The 16,438-nt window shown below is 34.4% G+C and overlaps 3 protein-coding genes and 1 non-coding gene across 5 annotated transcripts in view; 2 read left to right on the forward strand and 2 right to left on the reverse strand.

The window, feature by feature from the left end:
* Positions 1-669: 669 nt before the first annotated feature.
* On the forward strand, positions 670-2,783 carry LOC126736651 (serine palmitoyltransferase 2). The gene has a single exon (XM_050441116.1). It carries the CDS (start codon positions 880-882, stop codon positions 2,530-2,532), a length of 1,653 nt encoding a protein of 550 aa, XP_050297073.1. The 5' UTR covers positions 670-879; the 3' UTR covers positions 2,533-2,783.
* A 5,605-nt stretch (positions 2,784-8,388) lies between these two features.
* On the reverse strand, positions 8,389-8,461 carry Trnak-cuu (transfer RNA lysine (anticodon CUU)). Its single transcript has one exon. It is a non-coding gene; the product is annotated as a tRNA-Lys (tRNA).
* A 1,516-nt stretch (positions 8,462-9,977) lies between these two features.
* On the reverse strand, positions 9,978-11,798 carry LOC126736571 (nucleolysin TIAR). The gene has a single exon (XM_050440970.1). The coding sequence runs from the start codon at positions 11,586-11,588 to the stop codon at positions 10,464-10,466; it is 1,125 nt and encodes a 374-aa protein (XP_050296927.1). The 5' UTR covers positions 11,589-11,798; the 3' UTR covers positions 9,978-10,463.
* Positions 11,799-12,773: 975 nt separating this feature from the next.
* LOC126735947 (eIF-2-alpha kinase GCN2) overlaps positions 12,774-16,438 on the forward strand; it is a 62,573-nt gene continuing 58,908 nt past the window's right edge. The window contains exons 1-6 of one of the 2 annotated variants that reach the window (XM_050440073.1): positions 12,774-13,096; positions 13,175-13,344; positions 13,402-13,657; positions 13,712-13,845; positions 13,903-14,009; positions 14,063-14,311. In XM_050440073.1, the coding sequence (XP_050296030.1) occupies positions 13,040-13,096; positions 13,175-13,344; positions 13,402-13,657; positions 13,712-13,845; positions 13,903-14,009; positions 14,063-14,311 (973 nt within the window). In that variant the 5' untranslated portion in view covers positions 12,774-13,039. Of the gene's footprint in view, positions 13,097-13,174; positions 13,345-13,401; positions 13,658-13,711; positions 13,846-13,899; positions 14,010-14,062; positions 14,312-16,438 lie in introns of both variants that reach the window. The other variant, XM_050440072.1, reaches the window with a different exon arrangement.

Genomic DNA, 16,438 nt, shown 5'->3' on the forward strand with positions numbered 1-16,438 from the left:
TCTTTAAAAATTAATATGTTTTTTTAAAAGCGGCGAAAACATATACCCATCTTTGTCTTTCACATTGCTATAGTCATAAGTCTGTCTTTTTCAAGGACATTTTTTGATTAAAAAAAACAGGGGCGTAATAAAAAAAATAAGTTTATGATATAGCAAAGCCGTAACGTCGGATATTAAACTTACTATAACCACCTTGTTCAGAATTACCAATGACAAAGTATATAATTTTTTTTTTTTTCAATAAACGCGAAAATAAAAATCCATTTTTATATTCAGTAACGTGCTCGAGACAGACGGACACTTGTCAATAACAATGTGCAAGACAAAGAGAGTTAGATTTATAATTCCTCAAATAAATAAATCATTCCTAAATACGCCCCTGTATAGACTTTGCGGAATAGAGATACGAACGCGCTGACTTAATACATTTAAAAACCCTTATTACTCAACTAAATGTTTTATCTTTGCAATAAAATAATCCTGAGAGTAATAAAATATTTACCATATTACATGTAACTTTTTGCTTAGTCAACCCCATATAAACGCGATAACGATAAATGTAAAATCCGCAGTGCGTCCTTGCTAGGACCGTCAGTCACCGCCAATTTCCCTCCCTTTCAATACACGACATACGTATCCACCATCTCCCTATAGTTAAAAAGAGAAAACCAGACCAAGTATGTCCTGTCATCGGTCCGAATGGGTGGACCTTGACATCCGGCTGAGTCGCGAATCCGCGATATTCGTTTCTCATTCTCACACACACAGTGCACCGGGTGACGTATCGGGCGTGATCGTAGCGTGTCGATGTCAAACCAATTGAGGTTAAGTTTGTTTTAATTTCAAATTAAATTAAATAAAAAAGAAAAATTAGAAACTATGACGATGCAAATGGAGCTCGGAGGCGGGGGCGACAGCTACCAAAACACAAAAGTAAACGGATCGGTAAAACTACGGGAAAATGGTTTAAAATGGTGCCAGGGGGTGAACAACGGTGAAAAAACTGCCCCCCCAAAGCAATGTAATAGGGCGTTAAAAGAGTCCTTCGAGCCGCCCCCCTTTATAACCGCCATGCTGACCCAAATCAGTTTCTCCCTCATCATGTTGCTCAGCTTCATCAGCCAGTTCTGCACAAGGTTCTTCTATCCACCGAAAGCTATCGAAGAAAGGGGACGTAGCAGTTACCCCCCATTATTCGACAGATTTTCAATGTTTTACTCGCGATACGTGTACAGGAGAATCCGGGACTGCTGGAACTACCCCATATGCAGCGTACCGGGCAGCGAAGTGACTTTAAAAGATCGCGTAACGAACGACTGCGGCTGGACCTTCGAGTTCACTGGGTCCCAAACGAAATGCTTAAATTTGGCTTCTTATAACTATTTGGGGTTTGCGGAAAGTAGTGGACCGTGTGCCGAAGCATCTATAGACTGTTTGTATAAGTATGGAATCAGTTCTGGGAGTACCAGGAGGAAATATGGGACAGTGCGGCCCCATGAGGAACTGGAATCACTTATGGCCGAGTTTCTGGGGGTAGATGATGCTATCACTTGTGGCATGGGCTATGCTACAAATGCTTTGAACATGCCAAGTATTATTGAGCCAGGGTGTCTTGTGGTTAGTGATGAAAAAAACCATGCAAGTCTTATATGGGGCATTAAAGTCAATGGGGCCACTTGTAAGGTTTTTAAGCATAATGACATGGTGCATTTAGAGGAAGTTCTTAGGGAGGCCATCTACTATGGTCAGCCAGGTGATACTTACAAGCCTTGGAAGAAAATAGTTATTGTTGTTGAAGGTGTGTACAGCATGGAGGGCAGCATAGTGAAACTGCCAGAAGTGATCGCCTTAAAAAAGAAGTACAAAGCATATTTATACTTGGATGAGGCACACAGTATTGGTGCCATGGGAAAACATGGTAGAGGTGTAATGGACTATTTCCAATGTGACCCAAAAGACATTGATATCCTCATGGGGACTTACACAAAAAGTTTTGGGAGTGCCGGAGGGTATATTGCAGGCTCCAAGGAGCTTATAACATATTTGAGGGAGCATAGTTTGGTTTCTGGGCAAGCTTGGGCAATGTCTCCCCCTTTGGCTGCCCAAATAATTGCTGTCCTGAAGATTCTGATGGAGAAAGATGGGACCAAAGAGGGCCAAAGGCGTATCGAAGCTTTGGCAAGGAACACCCGGTATTTTAGGACAAGGTTGAACCAGATCGGGGTGATTATTCATGGGAATGAGGACTCACCCGTGGTGCCAATTTTGGTTTATTTGTACTCGAAAATCGCTGGTATGGTGAGAACTTTGATAAAAGAGAAAATTGCTACTGTGGGAGTGGGATATCCGGCCACCCCATTGTATGAGGGACGAATTAGGATTTGTTTGTCAGCAGGGCATACGAAGGAGCAGCTTGATTATGCTCTGGAGGTGATTGAAAAGGTTGCTGATGAAATTGGGTTGAAGTATTCCAGGAAACCCAAGGATATGGTACCAATTGATTATGATAAAATCAAGGTTTATCAGGATTAATTTAGTTTACACCAAATATGAAGTCAGAAGAACACAATGGAGCTTTATTGCCTTATTAGCTTATACAACACTGAATTTATTTATTTTTTTACACATTTAGGTGGTGATAGTTGGTTCAAACAGTATATTATGTTAGTATTTTTTTTTTAATCTGTTGCCATATAATATTTTACTATACTTGTCTTAGTCTGTTATATTTATAATTACAAGCAAAAAATTCCTATTGAATATACCTCTTACTTTGTTTATAATATTTGGTTTTATTGCATTCTTCCATCCCGGTATGTAAATCTAATAAAAATGAAAATAAACCTTGAAACCAATATAAACTTTTAATGGCTGTTTACACTCTCAGAGTAAATGTATCTATTAAATATTTATTGCTTTTTTAAAATAAAGGAAATTTTTGGATAAATACGGCATAAATTAAATATTTTATTAAATATGACTAGCAGGTTTTTTTTTCATTTTTATTATTTGACTTGCAACCATTTGTGATCAAACTGAAAGTGAAAAAAAACCAATTGAATATACTCATAGTACAAAGAGTAAAATACATATTTTATTATATTATAATTACAAGGTCTATAAAGTGTTTGAGCAGTATTAAATTCTTGGGTATACACTTGGATGGATGTCTTAGTTACGAAAAACACATAAATTACTTAACATCAAAACTGAGCAGCCTCTGTGGTCTTATTCGTAGACTATCAATAGAAACCATTAAGATTTTTTACTTTTCAAACATTCAGTCAGTGCTGAATTATGGCATCATGTTTTGGGGTAGTGGAAGGGATGCCCAAAATATTTTTAAGGCGCCAAAACAAATAATTCGGTGCATGCATATTTTGATGGTTTCGGTGTACTTACTGCCCCATCACTATATTTCTTATTCAAATTCAAATAGTTTATTGTCCAACAGGAAAATTCCCAATTACAAGACAATCGAAATAATTAAAATTAAAACAGTACAAGTTAAAAGCACCTTAAATAAGTAGTACAAAAAAAATAATATAAGATCCAATATAGAGTGATAACAAAATTTAAAACAATAGCATAATTGTAAGAATATAAGACACACTAACCAAATGATAACAATCACAGAAAAATAATCAGGTATCATTCAAATTAAGAGAGGAACACCTCCTTTTTTTAAAAACATATTCAGTGCTGCTAAAGATGTCGACATCTATGGTATTCATCTGATTATACCATGTACAAGCACGACACAGTGGAGCTTTGCTGGACAGATTTGTTAAGTTAAGAGAGGGATAAAACATTTGGTGGTGCCTCCTTGTATTGGCAGGAAGAACAAATAGAGGTAGCCTCTCTAAGAGCTCGGAACAATCAATTTTATTATTGCAAAGTTTGTATAAAAATATCTGACTAGAGAGAATAGTATTTTGCTTTAGTGACAAATAGTTGAATCTATTCAGCAGGTACTCCTGTTCCCAGGGCCGTATCTGGACCAACATTTTGGGGGGGTTAGGCCAGTGACATTTGAGATATTAGGGATAAAAAAAACTTTAATTTATAAATAGGTTTTACTAAAAGAAGATACCAGTTTAAACTAAAAAACACATTTAACAACGTTAAAATTTTAAAAATAGTAATTATAATAACAACTGAATATTTCTTTGCTTTTCCCTCGCAAAACGATTTAAGATCTCTGCGGTATCAATTATAATATTTCTATGCACACTTAAAAGGGCAAGTCCTGTTAGCCGCTCTTGACCAGTTGAATTGCGCAAATAGTCTTTTAAACGCCTTAGCGATGAAAATGATCGTTCTGATGAGGCTGTAGATACAGGTAACGTAGCCAGAATTTGCAACAGATTATGAATATTGGGAAACAAAGATGGATTACATGCTGATAATGCATCAAGAGCATTTTTTGGCCTTTCTGCTTGAGGCAGCTTAATCCATTTTTGTTTCCACAACTGTAGTTCTGCAGATAACGTATCTAGGTCCAAAAATTCCTCATATGGTAACAAGTCTTCCATTTTTACTATGTGTGCTTCGCACATATTTGGTACTAGACAATATAACAATGAAAGTGATTTTTCGTGATTTGCAAATCTTGCAGATTTTCATCAGTTCTTCTATAAATTGATCAAAAAAGGGAATTGCAACTGTGATTCGAAAATATTCCTCTGCAGTAGCTACCATGGCATTAGAACGATTCTGCTGTCGTGAAACTATTCTAGGTATTTTTATGCATTCTTCATCATCTATAGACTTTATAATAGCTTCAGATTTTTTACAAATATTTTTGAATTCTTGATCTATATTCAGTGTCATTCCTGACCTGACTAATAACAGTATTCACATGCTCAACAGCGCTAAATAGATCAAAATCCACAGTCTGGAGAATTCTGCATAACGGTAGAGTAAAAGCAAATAAAGTGGACGCTGTTAACATACTGATAAACTCATTGGTCATAATAGCTCGAAGGAACTGCAAAGCTTTTGAAGAAGTTTCGATGTCTCTTACTTGTTTTAGTTCTTCTAATGTTTCAATAATGGGTTTAAAAACTTCAGTAAACCTAATTAGTCCATCATGATTTTCCACCCACCGAGTTTCACACATGGATGTTAACTTAGTCCATTTACTATTTGGAACATGTTCTTTAATTTAATTTTTTAATATCTCAGTGCACATAGCTGATATTTTTATAAAATTTGCAATAGATTTTATTGTTCCAAGACAATTTCTGATACTCTGAACCTTACAGGAATGGGCAAGAGCTAAATTTAAAGAATGAGCCCTACAGTGCACATATATTGCTGCTGGATATTTTTCTCTAATTATAGCCTGAACACCTTTAAAACTTTAAAAAGTAAATTTAAAAAAAAGAGTTATAGTTACCAGTCGTTTCAATTTTATTTTACGTTATAAGATTTTCGGGGGGGGGGGGTTTGAACCCCCAAAACGCCCCCCTAGATACGGCCCTGCCTGTTCCACACCTCTTACTGGATATACTCCATCCAACTTAACAGAAAATAACTTTAAGAATCTGCGCTGTACATACTCCAGTCTGTTAACATGAACATCATAGATGGGGAACCACAACATAGAGCCATACATTAATTTAGACTTTACTAATGAATTGTACAATACAGTCAAACTGGATATATTCTTAAATTGAGAAGTGGACCTTACTATAAACCCAAGGGATTTTAAGGCTGAACCAGTGACCTGTGCTACATGCTGGTTGAATGTGAGCCTCTTATCTACTTCAATGCCCAAATCCTTCACTGAGGAACAGTCTAGCAACTGAGGGGGATATGGGTATAAAATCTCTTCATGAAGAATGGAAATTGTCATTTTTTTACATTTGTCACAGTTTAGGGGTAGTTTATTTCTTTCACACCATTCAAAGACCCTATTCATGTCCTCTTGCAGCCTCAGGCAGTCCAGCATAGTACGAATGATACGAAACAACTTCAGATCATCAGCGAATAAAAGACAGAAACTCTCCATACAATCAACTAAATCATTAATAAATAGATCGAACAGCATTGGGGCGAGGTTACTGCCTTGGGGCGCACCACTCGAAGCCACGTAATACTCAGACCCAAAACCATTAAATTCAACATACTGAAGCCTGCCAGTCAGATATGAGATGAAGAACTCCACCAGACAAGGATGAAATCCAGCCAAAGCCAGCAAACCGTGATCCAGCCGATCAAAAGCCTTCGAGAAGTCTGTGTACAGCACATCCAACTGGCTTTTCTGATTTATAGCTAGATATGCTGTTTCCAAGAAACAAGCCATATTAGTGACAGTAGATCTTTTCTGAAAGAAACCATGCTGCTTTTCTGTAATTATGTCCTTAATTTGAGGAGACAATTTATCGTGCACACATATCTCAAAGGCCTTCGAAAAATTAGAGAGATCTTATCACTCCTTAGATCTCCTTATCACTTGTGATGTTCATTAAGAAGCATCCTCAGTTATTTCCAACAAATCAGGATGGGTACTCACGACGACCATAACAAGAAACAGAGAAGCTCTTGGAATACCAGCACAGGGGTCAGCTTTCTTTGAAAGAAGCCCAACTTATCGAGCAGTAAAGGCATACCCCATGTTACCGGCGGGTCTGCGACAGATTCAGAGCCGTAATTTATTTAAACAGAGTGCGTTAAGCGATTTCTTATTGAAAAAAGGTTATACTCTTTGAAATTCAATAAATAAAAATGTATCTTTATGAAGTACAGATTTTTAAGTTTTTGTGTTTATATGGCGTAAAATTCTACATAAAATTGTTTAAAACATTTTTACCATAAGAGCAATTGTTCACGAGATATGGAGCTTCAAACTTAAAAATTATTATTTTTTTGAAAATCTTCATAAATGACCTTATTTGCTTTTTTTCCACATATCTCAAAATCTGTTAGATTTATGAGAAAAAGTGTCTTTACCTAAATTGTAGCCAGGAAAGTTCTACATAAAATTGTTAAAAACATTTTTACAATAAGAGCAATTGTTCACGAGATATGGAGCTTCAAACTTAAAAATTATTATTTTTTTGAAAATCTTCATGAATGACCTTATTTGCTTTTTTTCCACATATCTCAAAATCTGTTAGATTTATGAGAAAAAGTGACTTTACTTAAATTATAGCCAAGAAAATTCTACATAAAATTGTTAAAAACATTTTTACAATAAGAGCAATTGTTCACGAGATATGGAGCTTCCAACTTAAAAATTATTATTTTTTTTGAAAATCTTTATAAATGACCTTATTTGTTTTTTTCCCAAATATCTCAAAATCTGTTAGATTTATGAGAAAAAGTGCCTTTACCTAAATTGTAGCCAGGAAAATTCTACATAAAATTGTTTAAAACATTTTTACAATAAGAGCAACTGTTCACGAGATATGGATCTTCAAAGTTAAACATATTTTTTTTTAGAAATAATCATGAATGACCCTATTTGCTATTTTTGTAAATATCTCAAAATCTATTGGATTTATAAAAAAAATTATATTTACCTTATTTGTAGCCAGGAAAATTCTAAACAAAATGAGTATTACCATTTTAATCATAAAAGCAACTGTTCACGAGATACGGAGCTTCAAAATAAAATAAAAATTAGAAATATTCATAACTGACCTTATTGGCTTATTTTGTAAATATCTCAAAATCTATTGGATTTAAAAAAAAAGTTATATTTACCTTATTTGTAGTCAGTAAAATTTTAAACAAAATTAGTATTAACACTTTAACCATAAAAGCAACTGTTCACGAGATACGGAGCTTCAAAATAAAAAATAAATTTAGAAATATTCATAAATGATCTTATTGGCTTTTTTTGCAAATATCTCAAAATTTATTGGATTTATAAAAAAAATTATATCTACTTTATTTATAGCCAGGAAGATTCTACATAAAATTTCATTATAGATTTTTACCATAGAAGCAACTGTTCATGAGATACGGAGCTTCAAAATCTAAATTTATATTTAAAAAAAAATATTTTAGAGAAACACAATTTGTTGATTTTAACGTATTACTTTATAATTTTATTTATTTTGAAAAAAATTGTTTTAGATGTTTTTAACTTAGGTCATAAGATTTTAATTCGAGTCAAAATTTGTTGACGTCGCTTTGTCTTTTTATTAAGGATTTTGATGGTAATAAAGGAATTTATTTTTATTTTTTTTTATTTATTGAACCCCCAATATACACTAATAGAGTATATCGGAAACACACCATATGATGGCTATAAAGCAGGCTTGCCTTGCAATTGCTTGCTTTTATAAACAATACAAATAAATATATATTAAATATATCCTTAATTATATATATTTCTGTATAAATATGAATTACATGCAAAAAGAAAAAAAGTCACGCCCAACGTGGGGCTCGAACCCACGACCCTGAGATTAAGAGTCTCATGCTCTACCGACTGAGCTAGCCGGGCTGTGTGTGAAAATTTTAATTTGTCGTTCTCATTTATCATGCGTATTCAATGAGCATCATAATGACGTGTATTATACCCGAAAATCATAAATTTAAAAGGAAGTCAATAAAATGCACGTTAGCATACCAAATTAATAAACCGTTATGAAAATATTAAATCCATCCAACATTAAATTTAACACTTTTTTTTTTGTTGGTTATGTCGACCCGGCACATTCGCCATTTTGTTTTAGGCGTGGCTCTTGACGCAAGCATAAAACTTTTCGTGTATGTCAGCGAAATTTGGGAATTAGTACCATCGATAAAAACCTTTCATTTATTTTAACCATCCCCAACGCCCTTTTTAACTTGATGGGAAATAGTTCAAATCTAAGCCGCTGCATTCTTCCTTTTATTATCATCATCTCATAAATGGTATTTTGACCTTGATCTCTATATTGATTTCTGATACTGATGTAAAAGGAAGACAGAAGTGTCTCCCACTTCTTCCCATTCAGCTTTTAACGTAAACATGATACTCAAAGCAGGCGGATGACGTAAGCAAACGCCGCCATTTTGTTTTGAGTCAGCATACAACCGGTATAAGAATGTCGATAACCCGGCGCATTCACCATATCTTTATTATATTCTTATAGAGCGCAAAACTATTTAACAATACTGATTTTGGATTTATGTATCTTTATATACTTATTTCTGCTCCTGTAATGCAAAGAATCATATATTTATTCTTATTGGAATTATATATTCCATCTACAATGTGTGGCCAAAAAAAAATCAAAATGGCGGATGACATAAACGAACGCCCGCCATTTTGTTTCTTGGGAAATCCGTTAAATTCTAACCCAGTGCATTCACCATTTTTACCTAACTTTCTTTTTAGGAACAATGGAGTGGTACATGAGTTTGGATCTGACCATCTCTCTCTTTGTTATTGATGTGAAAGAATTTGTAATTAAAAATAGATATTAGTGAATGGTCATACTATAAAATATTGATTTTTGTATGCCATAGGACACAAATTCCTTACAGAAACTATTCCAAGCACTTAAATGGGGTTTTCACTCAAAATTATGACCTATTTTGGGAGGTTCTATAAATAACACACGCAACTTTCCCAGACCTTAATTTTTATTAACAACTAGCAATTATTATACATTTTTTCGTTATAAAATTCATGTCAAAGTCATCCCAATCATTCAAGTTATTCATCAATAAATCCTAAGATATAAATCAGGTTTGTATTTATGGTATTCTCACATATTGATAGATGGTATCCTCCTCATGGATATTAAACAACAATTAAAAAAAAAAACATTATTAACAGCAGCAGCATAATAAATAATGTTAATGTACAAGTTGAAACCATTATTTATAAAACCCATTAGAACAATGTTAATTACTAAGAAGGTGTGGAGCTAAGAAGGCATAATGTACAAGCTGATCTACAGGAATTAAAAAAAAAAATAAGCCACTCAACCCTCATTGATTATAAGAAGAAAAGTAAAAGAAACTAACACTCTAGTTATATAGACAGTTTCTTGGTTTATTTTGGTCTGAGCCTTATGCCAAAAACTGATTCAAAAAAAAAACATATCACACCATAGAGAGGGAAAATCCAGAAGGGTGATAAAATGGCGATATAATAAAAAATAGGATTTATTAGTGTAAATACTCCATGGATCTTCCTCTCGCTTTAACTATAACGGCATACCTTAAACACTGTTACATGTTTATCCTTCTTAAGAATTTATTTACAAAACTACAGTTATACCATATTATGGAATTTTAAACTATAATTATTATTTACTTACTAATTTGTCAACTATATAATCGAACGTATATACTTGTCAAAATTATGAAAAGCCTTTTTACTTTTCAGTAAAAAACCTTTTGAAATTAAAAAACAAAAAAAAAGGAAAAAAAAAAGAAAGAAAACTTTTAAGGCATCATCTTACTAACGTGCCAAAATCGGTGATTAGTAAGCCTAAAATGTCCGATGCCTTTCACTGAGAAGGATATTTGTACACCATATTAACACCACCTTGTTGTCCACCACCACCACCACCACCTCCCTGTCCCGGATATTGTCCCTGTGGAGGCACCATGCAATACTGCTGACCTCCCGGATACTGATAACCCCCTTGCTGGTAAGGATACTGCATATAACCAGGAGTCCCATAGTTGCTTCCCTGCGGATACCAGTACTGGGTACCATAACCATAAGAATACTGTGGAGCTTGAGATACTGCGGCCCCAGTGGCATTCATGGCATTAACATCTGACCCCAGACCTCCATTTTCTTTGCCCCAGAAACATTTCACTGTGTGCCCGTTGATGTCTGTGTTATGGATACTTTCGATTGCATGAGTGGCACTTTCTTTTGTGACAAACTTGATAAAGGCGTAACCTTTGTCTTTGAATACTCTAATGTCTTGGATGGCTCCGAATCTGGAGAAGGTTTTCGTCACTAAGTCCTCGGTTAAGCCACTGGCAAAGCCCCCACAGTAAACTGTAGTGTTTGTTGGTGAAGTTTGATTATAAACATCATCAAATGTTATTTGTTTTTTGTTGTATGTGGGTTTCTCTTGCCTGGGAGGTGGGGGTTTCCTTGTGGACCAGTTGGTGCGGATAGACCTTGATCCTAACCATTGTCCATTCATTGCTTGTATGGCATTCTCAGCCTCGGCCTTTTTAACAAATGATACGAAGGCGTACCCTTTTGATTTCAAAGTTTGCGGGTCCCTGACGATCCTGCAGTTCGATATTTCGCCGAAGGGCGCGAATGCTTCCCTGAGCGTTTCAGTCTCGATTTCGGGGCTCAGGTCGCCCACGAATATGTGATGATGGTTCGACGTGTCCGTTTTCGGTTGATTTCCGGGGCTGGTGGCCCAATTAACTTTCATTTCCTTTTCTAAAAACACGCGTTTATTCATCGCGATTAGGGCCGTGGACGCCGCCTGATGGTTGGTGAACTCGACGAACGCGTACGGATCGTTTCCCGGTTCCCTGATGATTTTGCATCCCTTTACCGGTCCTATTTGTGAAAATAACGTGCACAACAGGTCCTCCGATACGCTTATGTCCAGATTGCCTACATACAGTGTCTTTGGGTATGCCTCGTCCGACATGTTGTTGCCGGTACTTTCTCCACGTACTGCCGCCTGATACGAATTAATCTTTTTCAGATTCTGTACCGCATCAAGGCTTTAGTTAGTCCTCGATTAAAATTGTCTTTTGAACGTGAAACTTTACGGGGAAATTGATAAAATTATGACAAAATACGGGGTCACTTTTTCTTTTTGATGTCGGACCAACTGTCACCATTTTCTTCTGACAGGACGTGGTGACAAATCGAAAATTCCCTAAGAATATTTTGACAGGTGACGGCGTTGCCACGACAATCGACCTCTATAGGCAACCTACAGTACATAACCGCATTATTGTGTGTATTATTATATTATATTGTATTATACAAGGTGTCCTATAAATATTGATAATAAATAATTTAAAAGCAGATTGTTTTTTTTTTAAGAAATTAAATTAAATTTTCCTACTTTGAAGTCTAAAATCACGTGTGTAAAATCTTGTAAACAACTAACTTTATTTCAAACAAGGAGAGACCCATATACTTATAGCGCTAGAGAAAAAGATAGAGCTATAAACGCTTGCTCTACACCGATCTGTGAATGTAAAGGAAATGCGTAGTGCCTTGTCCCAACGTGAGAGGGCGCCACACATCTCAGAAAAAAAATTTGATACCTTTTTCAAGAGTAAATATTTAAATTTTTAAAATATATCTTCTTTAAGCAAAAAATACATATTTTAAATAAAAAGTTAAATTATGCCTCAGTCTAAAAACGTTACTGAGCTTAAAAAATAATTTTTTTTAAAAGAATCTCCGGTTAAATTATTTACCGTTATTTATGGGGCACCCTGTATATAATTAAAATAAAATATAAAAAAACTGGTAAAGTTACAGGTTGGATCTTCTGGAAAATGTGTTCTTTTGCCTTTGTTTAACCAAATTGAGGGGGATATAACACTTTACCACCGATTTTTTTACCTTATATTTAAAAATCCTATTTTATTTACTACATTTATCATTAAATACCCTAATACTAATATCTATTTCCTGCTAAAACACTGAATAACCCGTAAAATCACATTTTTAAAACTCGCGCCGATTTTCAGCAGGATTGCCGCCATCTTGTCTTCGCTCCCTGTAATTATATAATTACCTAAATAATTTTTGCCACACGTGAGCCCAATGACGATAAACAACAAACAATTCAGTGTGCTGACGTGTGATAAACATTTATACATAATAAAAATATAAACAAATAATACATTGTTAGAAACTTTTACAAAAAATAACATTAAATTCTTATCGATGAATGAAACAAAACGCCTGAATTACCTCATATTGACTGAATTAATAAAAACGAGGTTATAGTTTTCACTGTTTTTTTTTTTGAGGTTATGTTTTCCAGCTGTAAATAGCTGAAATTTCAAATTGTTTTTAACTGAAAAAAACTGGAATTTTGTACATTCTCGCGGAATGTAATTTAAACCGGTCATTATGGGTCCAGAAGACAGCCTGGAAGCACGCCAGAGCAACGAATTAGAAGCTCTACAGGTATTTTGTAATTTTTTCCCTTAATAGCCCCATTTTAAGTAGATATGCTCTAACTGGTGCATTTATTTACATTTTAAGGCAATTTATGGCGAGGAATTGAAAGATTTAAGAAAAAAAGCCGCGTGGAACAAGTGGTCGCCTTTAAATCTGTCCATTACTTTAACTCCGCAAAGGGGCAGCTCAGAAAACGGAGAAACCCATATAAAACTTGATTTGCATATAGTCTGCTCTGAAAAATACCCAGAAAAGTTAGTTTCATTACCCTTACACACAATTTAACCTTCTACTTGAATAACTTACTTTAGGGTGCCTGAAATCCTTCTGGAAAATGTTAAAGGTATCTCTCACACTATCCTTCAAGAACTAAAGCAGGATCTAATAGAAAAAGCCCAACAATATGAAGGCGAAGAAGTGATTTTCCAGCTGTGCCAGTATGTAGAGGAGTTTTTGCATAAACATAAGAAACCAGCTATGAAAAGTTTTTATGATGAAATGTTAATGAACCAGGAGGAGAAAAAGAGACAGGAAGAGCTACAGAAGCAGCTGGAGGAAGAAAAACAGGTAAATATTTAAATTTTAACAGTATTTATAGGCTTGAAGGCTTGTTTTCTCAAGAGGGAAACTCTGAAGAAGGAAGTTGAAAAAAGGCAAGAGTTGTTACGGACCGAGGCGAGATTACGGAAAGAAAGACAGAGGAGTATATCGGAAATTGAGTCAGAAGAAGATGTGGCTAGTAGGAGAACTATTAGGTAGGCAACTTTTTATTTAAATTATTGTTTTGTTTTTTATGATAATCTTTTTAGGAGGCAGAGAAGCAGTTCAGTAGCGGTTATTGAGGAATTAAAATGTGACCACAAAAAAACCATTTTAATAAATTTTAATGGTAGAAATGTCAAAAGAGGACAATGCCTAAGTAAGTGTATTATATAATATGAGGAATTTATGACATTCAAGTCTTATTTCCAGGACATTATGAGTCATATGCAGTCCTGTACTCAGGAATGGATTTAGATTCCGGGGAATTAGTGCAAATAGCTGAATGGAAAATCGAACATAGAAGTCCGGAATCAGTATTAAAACAACTTTCCGGTATAGAACAGGAGTTCAACTATTTGACCACATTGAAACACAAAAACTTGAACCATTATTTGGGATTTAAGCATGAATTGATAGAAGGAATTGTTATCGTTTATGTTTTGATGGAGTTCACTCAAGGTACTATTTGAATTTGTTGTGTTAATGTTTATTAGTTGAAAACAGCATCGTTTTTTCAATATTATGCTTTTTGTTTTGTCAGAATATTCCCTTGAACTTATTTAGACATTTTTAACTGAAAACCTCAATATTTATGAGACTTTTGCATTTTGGAGCATTTTTAGGCATATTGATTTTTGAAGTATTGGCGTCCGTAGTAAGAGACCTTTACTTAAAATCTTAGATCCAATATCTTAAAATCTTTTGCTCAAATCAGCTACAGAATACTCCACTGAATATTACCCTTTTTGTTTCATCAAAATATTCCCAATATTTTCTTAGATATTGGGATTAAGATATTATAATCACCATTCTCCTTAAACTGGCAATAACAAGGAATCTTACTAATATTTTTTATAGTAAAACCTACATAAACATCTCAAATATTTGTCCCACTTCCTCTTATGTTTCTGACACACTTTAATCAGTAAACATGTTGTAATTCCACTGGTAGTCGAGTGTGTGTGTTTATATGGGAAAATTTGGCAAAAGTTTATTTTAGGTTATAAAAATCGTTTTATTTTCACACGTAATTCTTTTAAATTATTTAGGATAAATACATTGGGATTTCCACTCTTGAAATATAGGGTTTGAAGGACAACAAGAAATCTATAAAAGTTTAAAACAGGGGTTACAGTATGATTGACCTAAAATCCCACATTTCCTCTAGAAGCCTCAACTGCCTGTAATAAATAAATAATTTTACTAATTTGAAACAGTTTAAGTGTTTGTTTCCTCAACTGCCTGGAAGAAAATCATTGTTTTAGTAATTCCAGGCGGCGTAAATCCATTCTTCCGCACAGTACAACCATACTTGCATTATAACATGGTTGTACTCGCATCGACAATGGACTAGTAAACGCTGCGTTATTTCTGACAAACCCCAGTGCATTTCAACCAACAAGCGGAGTACGCATTACTGCAAATCTAACGGCTATTTTCTGGGCACACTTTTTTTTGTAAAGAGGATCGTAAACAAAAGCATTTGCTACATTTTTATGCATACTACTCATTGTATTTGGGTGATGAAATAAAATTAATACATAATTGAGGACTTTGCTGCAAGAAGGAGGCAGTTCCATTTTCTCTAGTTTTTGAGAAATAAAAAAAAAATGTTTATTTTGATAAATATTATGTTTTTAACTAATGGAAAAAAAAATTATCGAAAGGTTTGGTCAATATTTGTTGATTAAATAAGTAAAAAAACGAAAAAAAAAATAGTTACAAAACCCCTTATAACTTTTTTATTAATAATTTATTTATTATTTTAAAATAACTGGTTCTATAACATTAAGTATGACACCTTGTTTAAAGTATCGATATAGATACAGAAAAAAATGAGAACTGATGCAACAAATTAATGGATTTTTGCGTTTGGTTTATTTTCCTTAATATTTTTTGGATAAATTATGAGTTCTTTTAGTTTGTCGGGCTTCTTTCGATTTCTTCTCCATATTTGTCGGTCGACCTGCTTGAATTCTATTGCTAGTCTTTGGTAAACCTCGGTTCTTACGTCTGACTATAGATGTTGGTTGAACTCGAATCTTTCTGAACCGAGTAAATTCATTTACTGCAAAATTTGATGCCTGAGTTGGGGTATGAACATTTTTTAATTATGCGTTTAATTTTCTGGTGAACAATTTTCTTAAAAAATATTACCAATTCTATTGAATTCTTCACGAAGTTCCTCGATTACTTTTTGGTGGTAAGAGGGATCATCCACCAAATTGTGAATAGGACTTGTGATACTTTCTTGGATGCGTGATGTCGTGGCAGTTTCTTCAGATGCTTTATCAGGGGTTCTCAAGGGATGATCAGCTTCCATATTTTTGAAGAAATCTATAGGAGCGTCAGTCCCTACAGCTATTTCAGCTAACTTCACTCTGTCTTCATAAAATAAGGCTGGAGAATTTTTGAAAAGAAATCCACATTGCTGCTCTAAAACACAAATATGCTTACAGAATGCGCCACTTTTGCCCTGAGGGCAGTCACAAAATGCAATACTTGTATTAACAGTATAATGTAATAACTTGTCTGTCGCCGATGCTACATGGTATAAGTTTTCTTCAATTTTTAAAATGTTTTCAA

This window comes from Anthonomus grandis, chromosome 5 (genome assembly GCF_022605725.1).
Source record: "Anthonomus grandis grandis chromosome 5, icAntGran1.3, whole genome shotgun sequence".
NCBI classification, from domain to species: domain Eukaryota; kingdom Metazoa; phylum Arthropoda; class Insecta; order Coleoptera; family Curculionidae; genus Anthonomus; species Anthonomus grandis.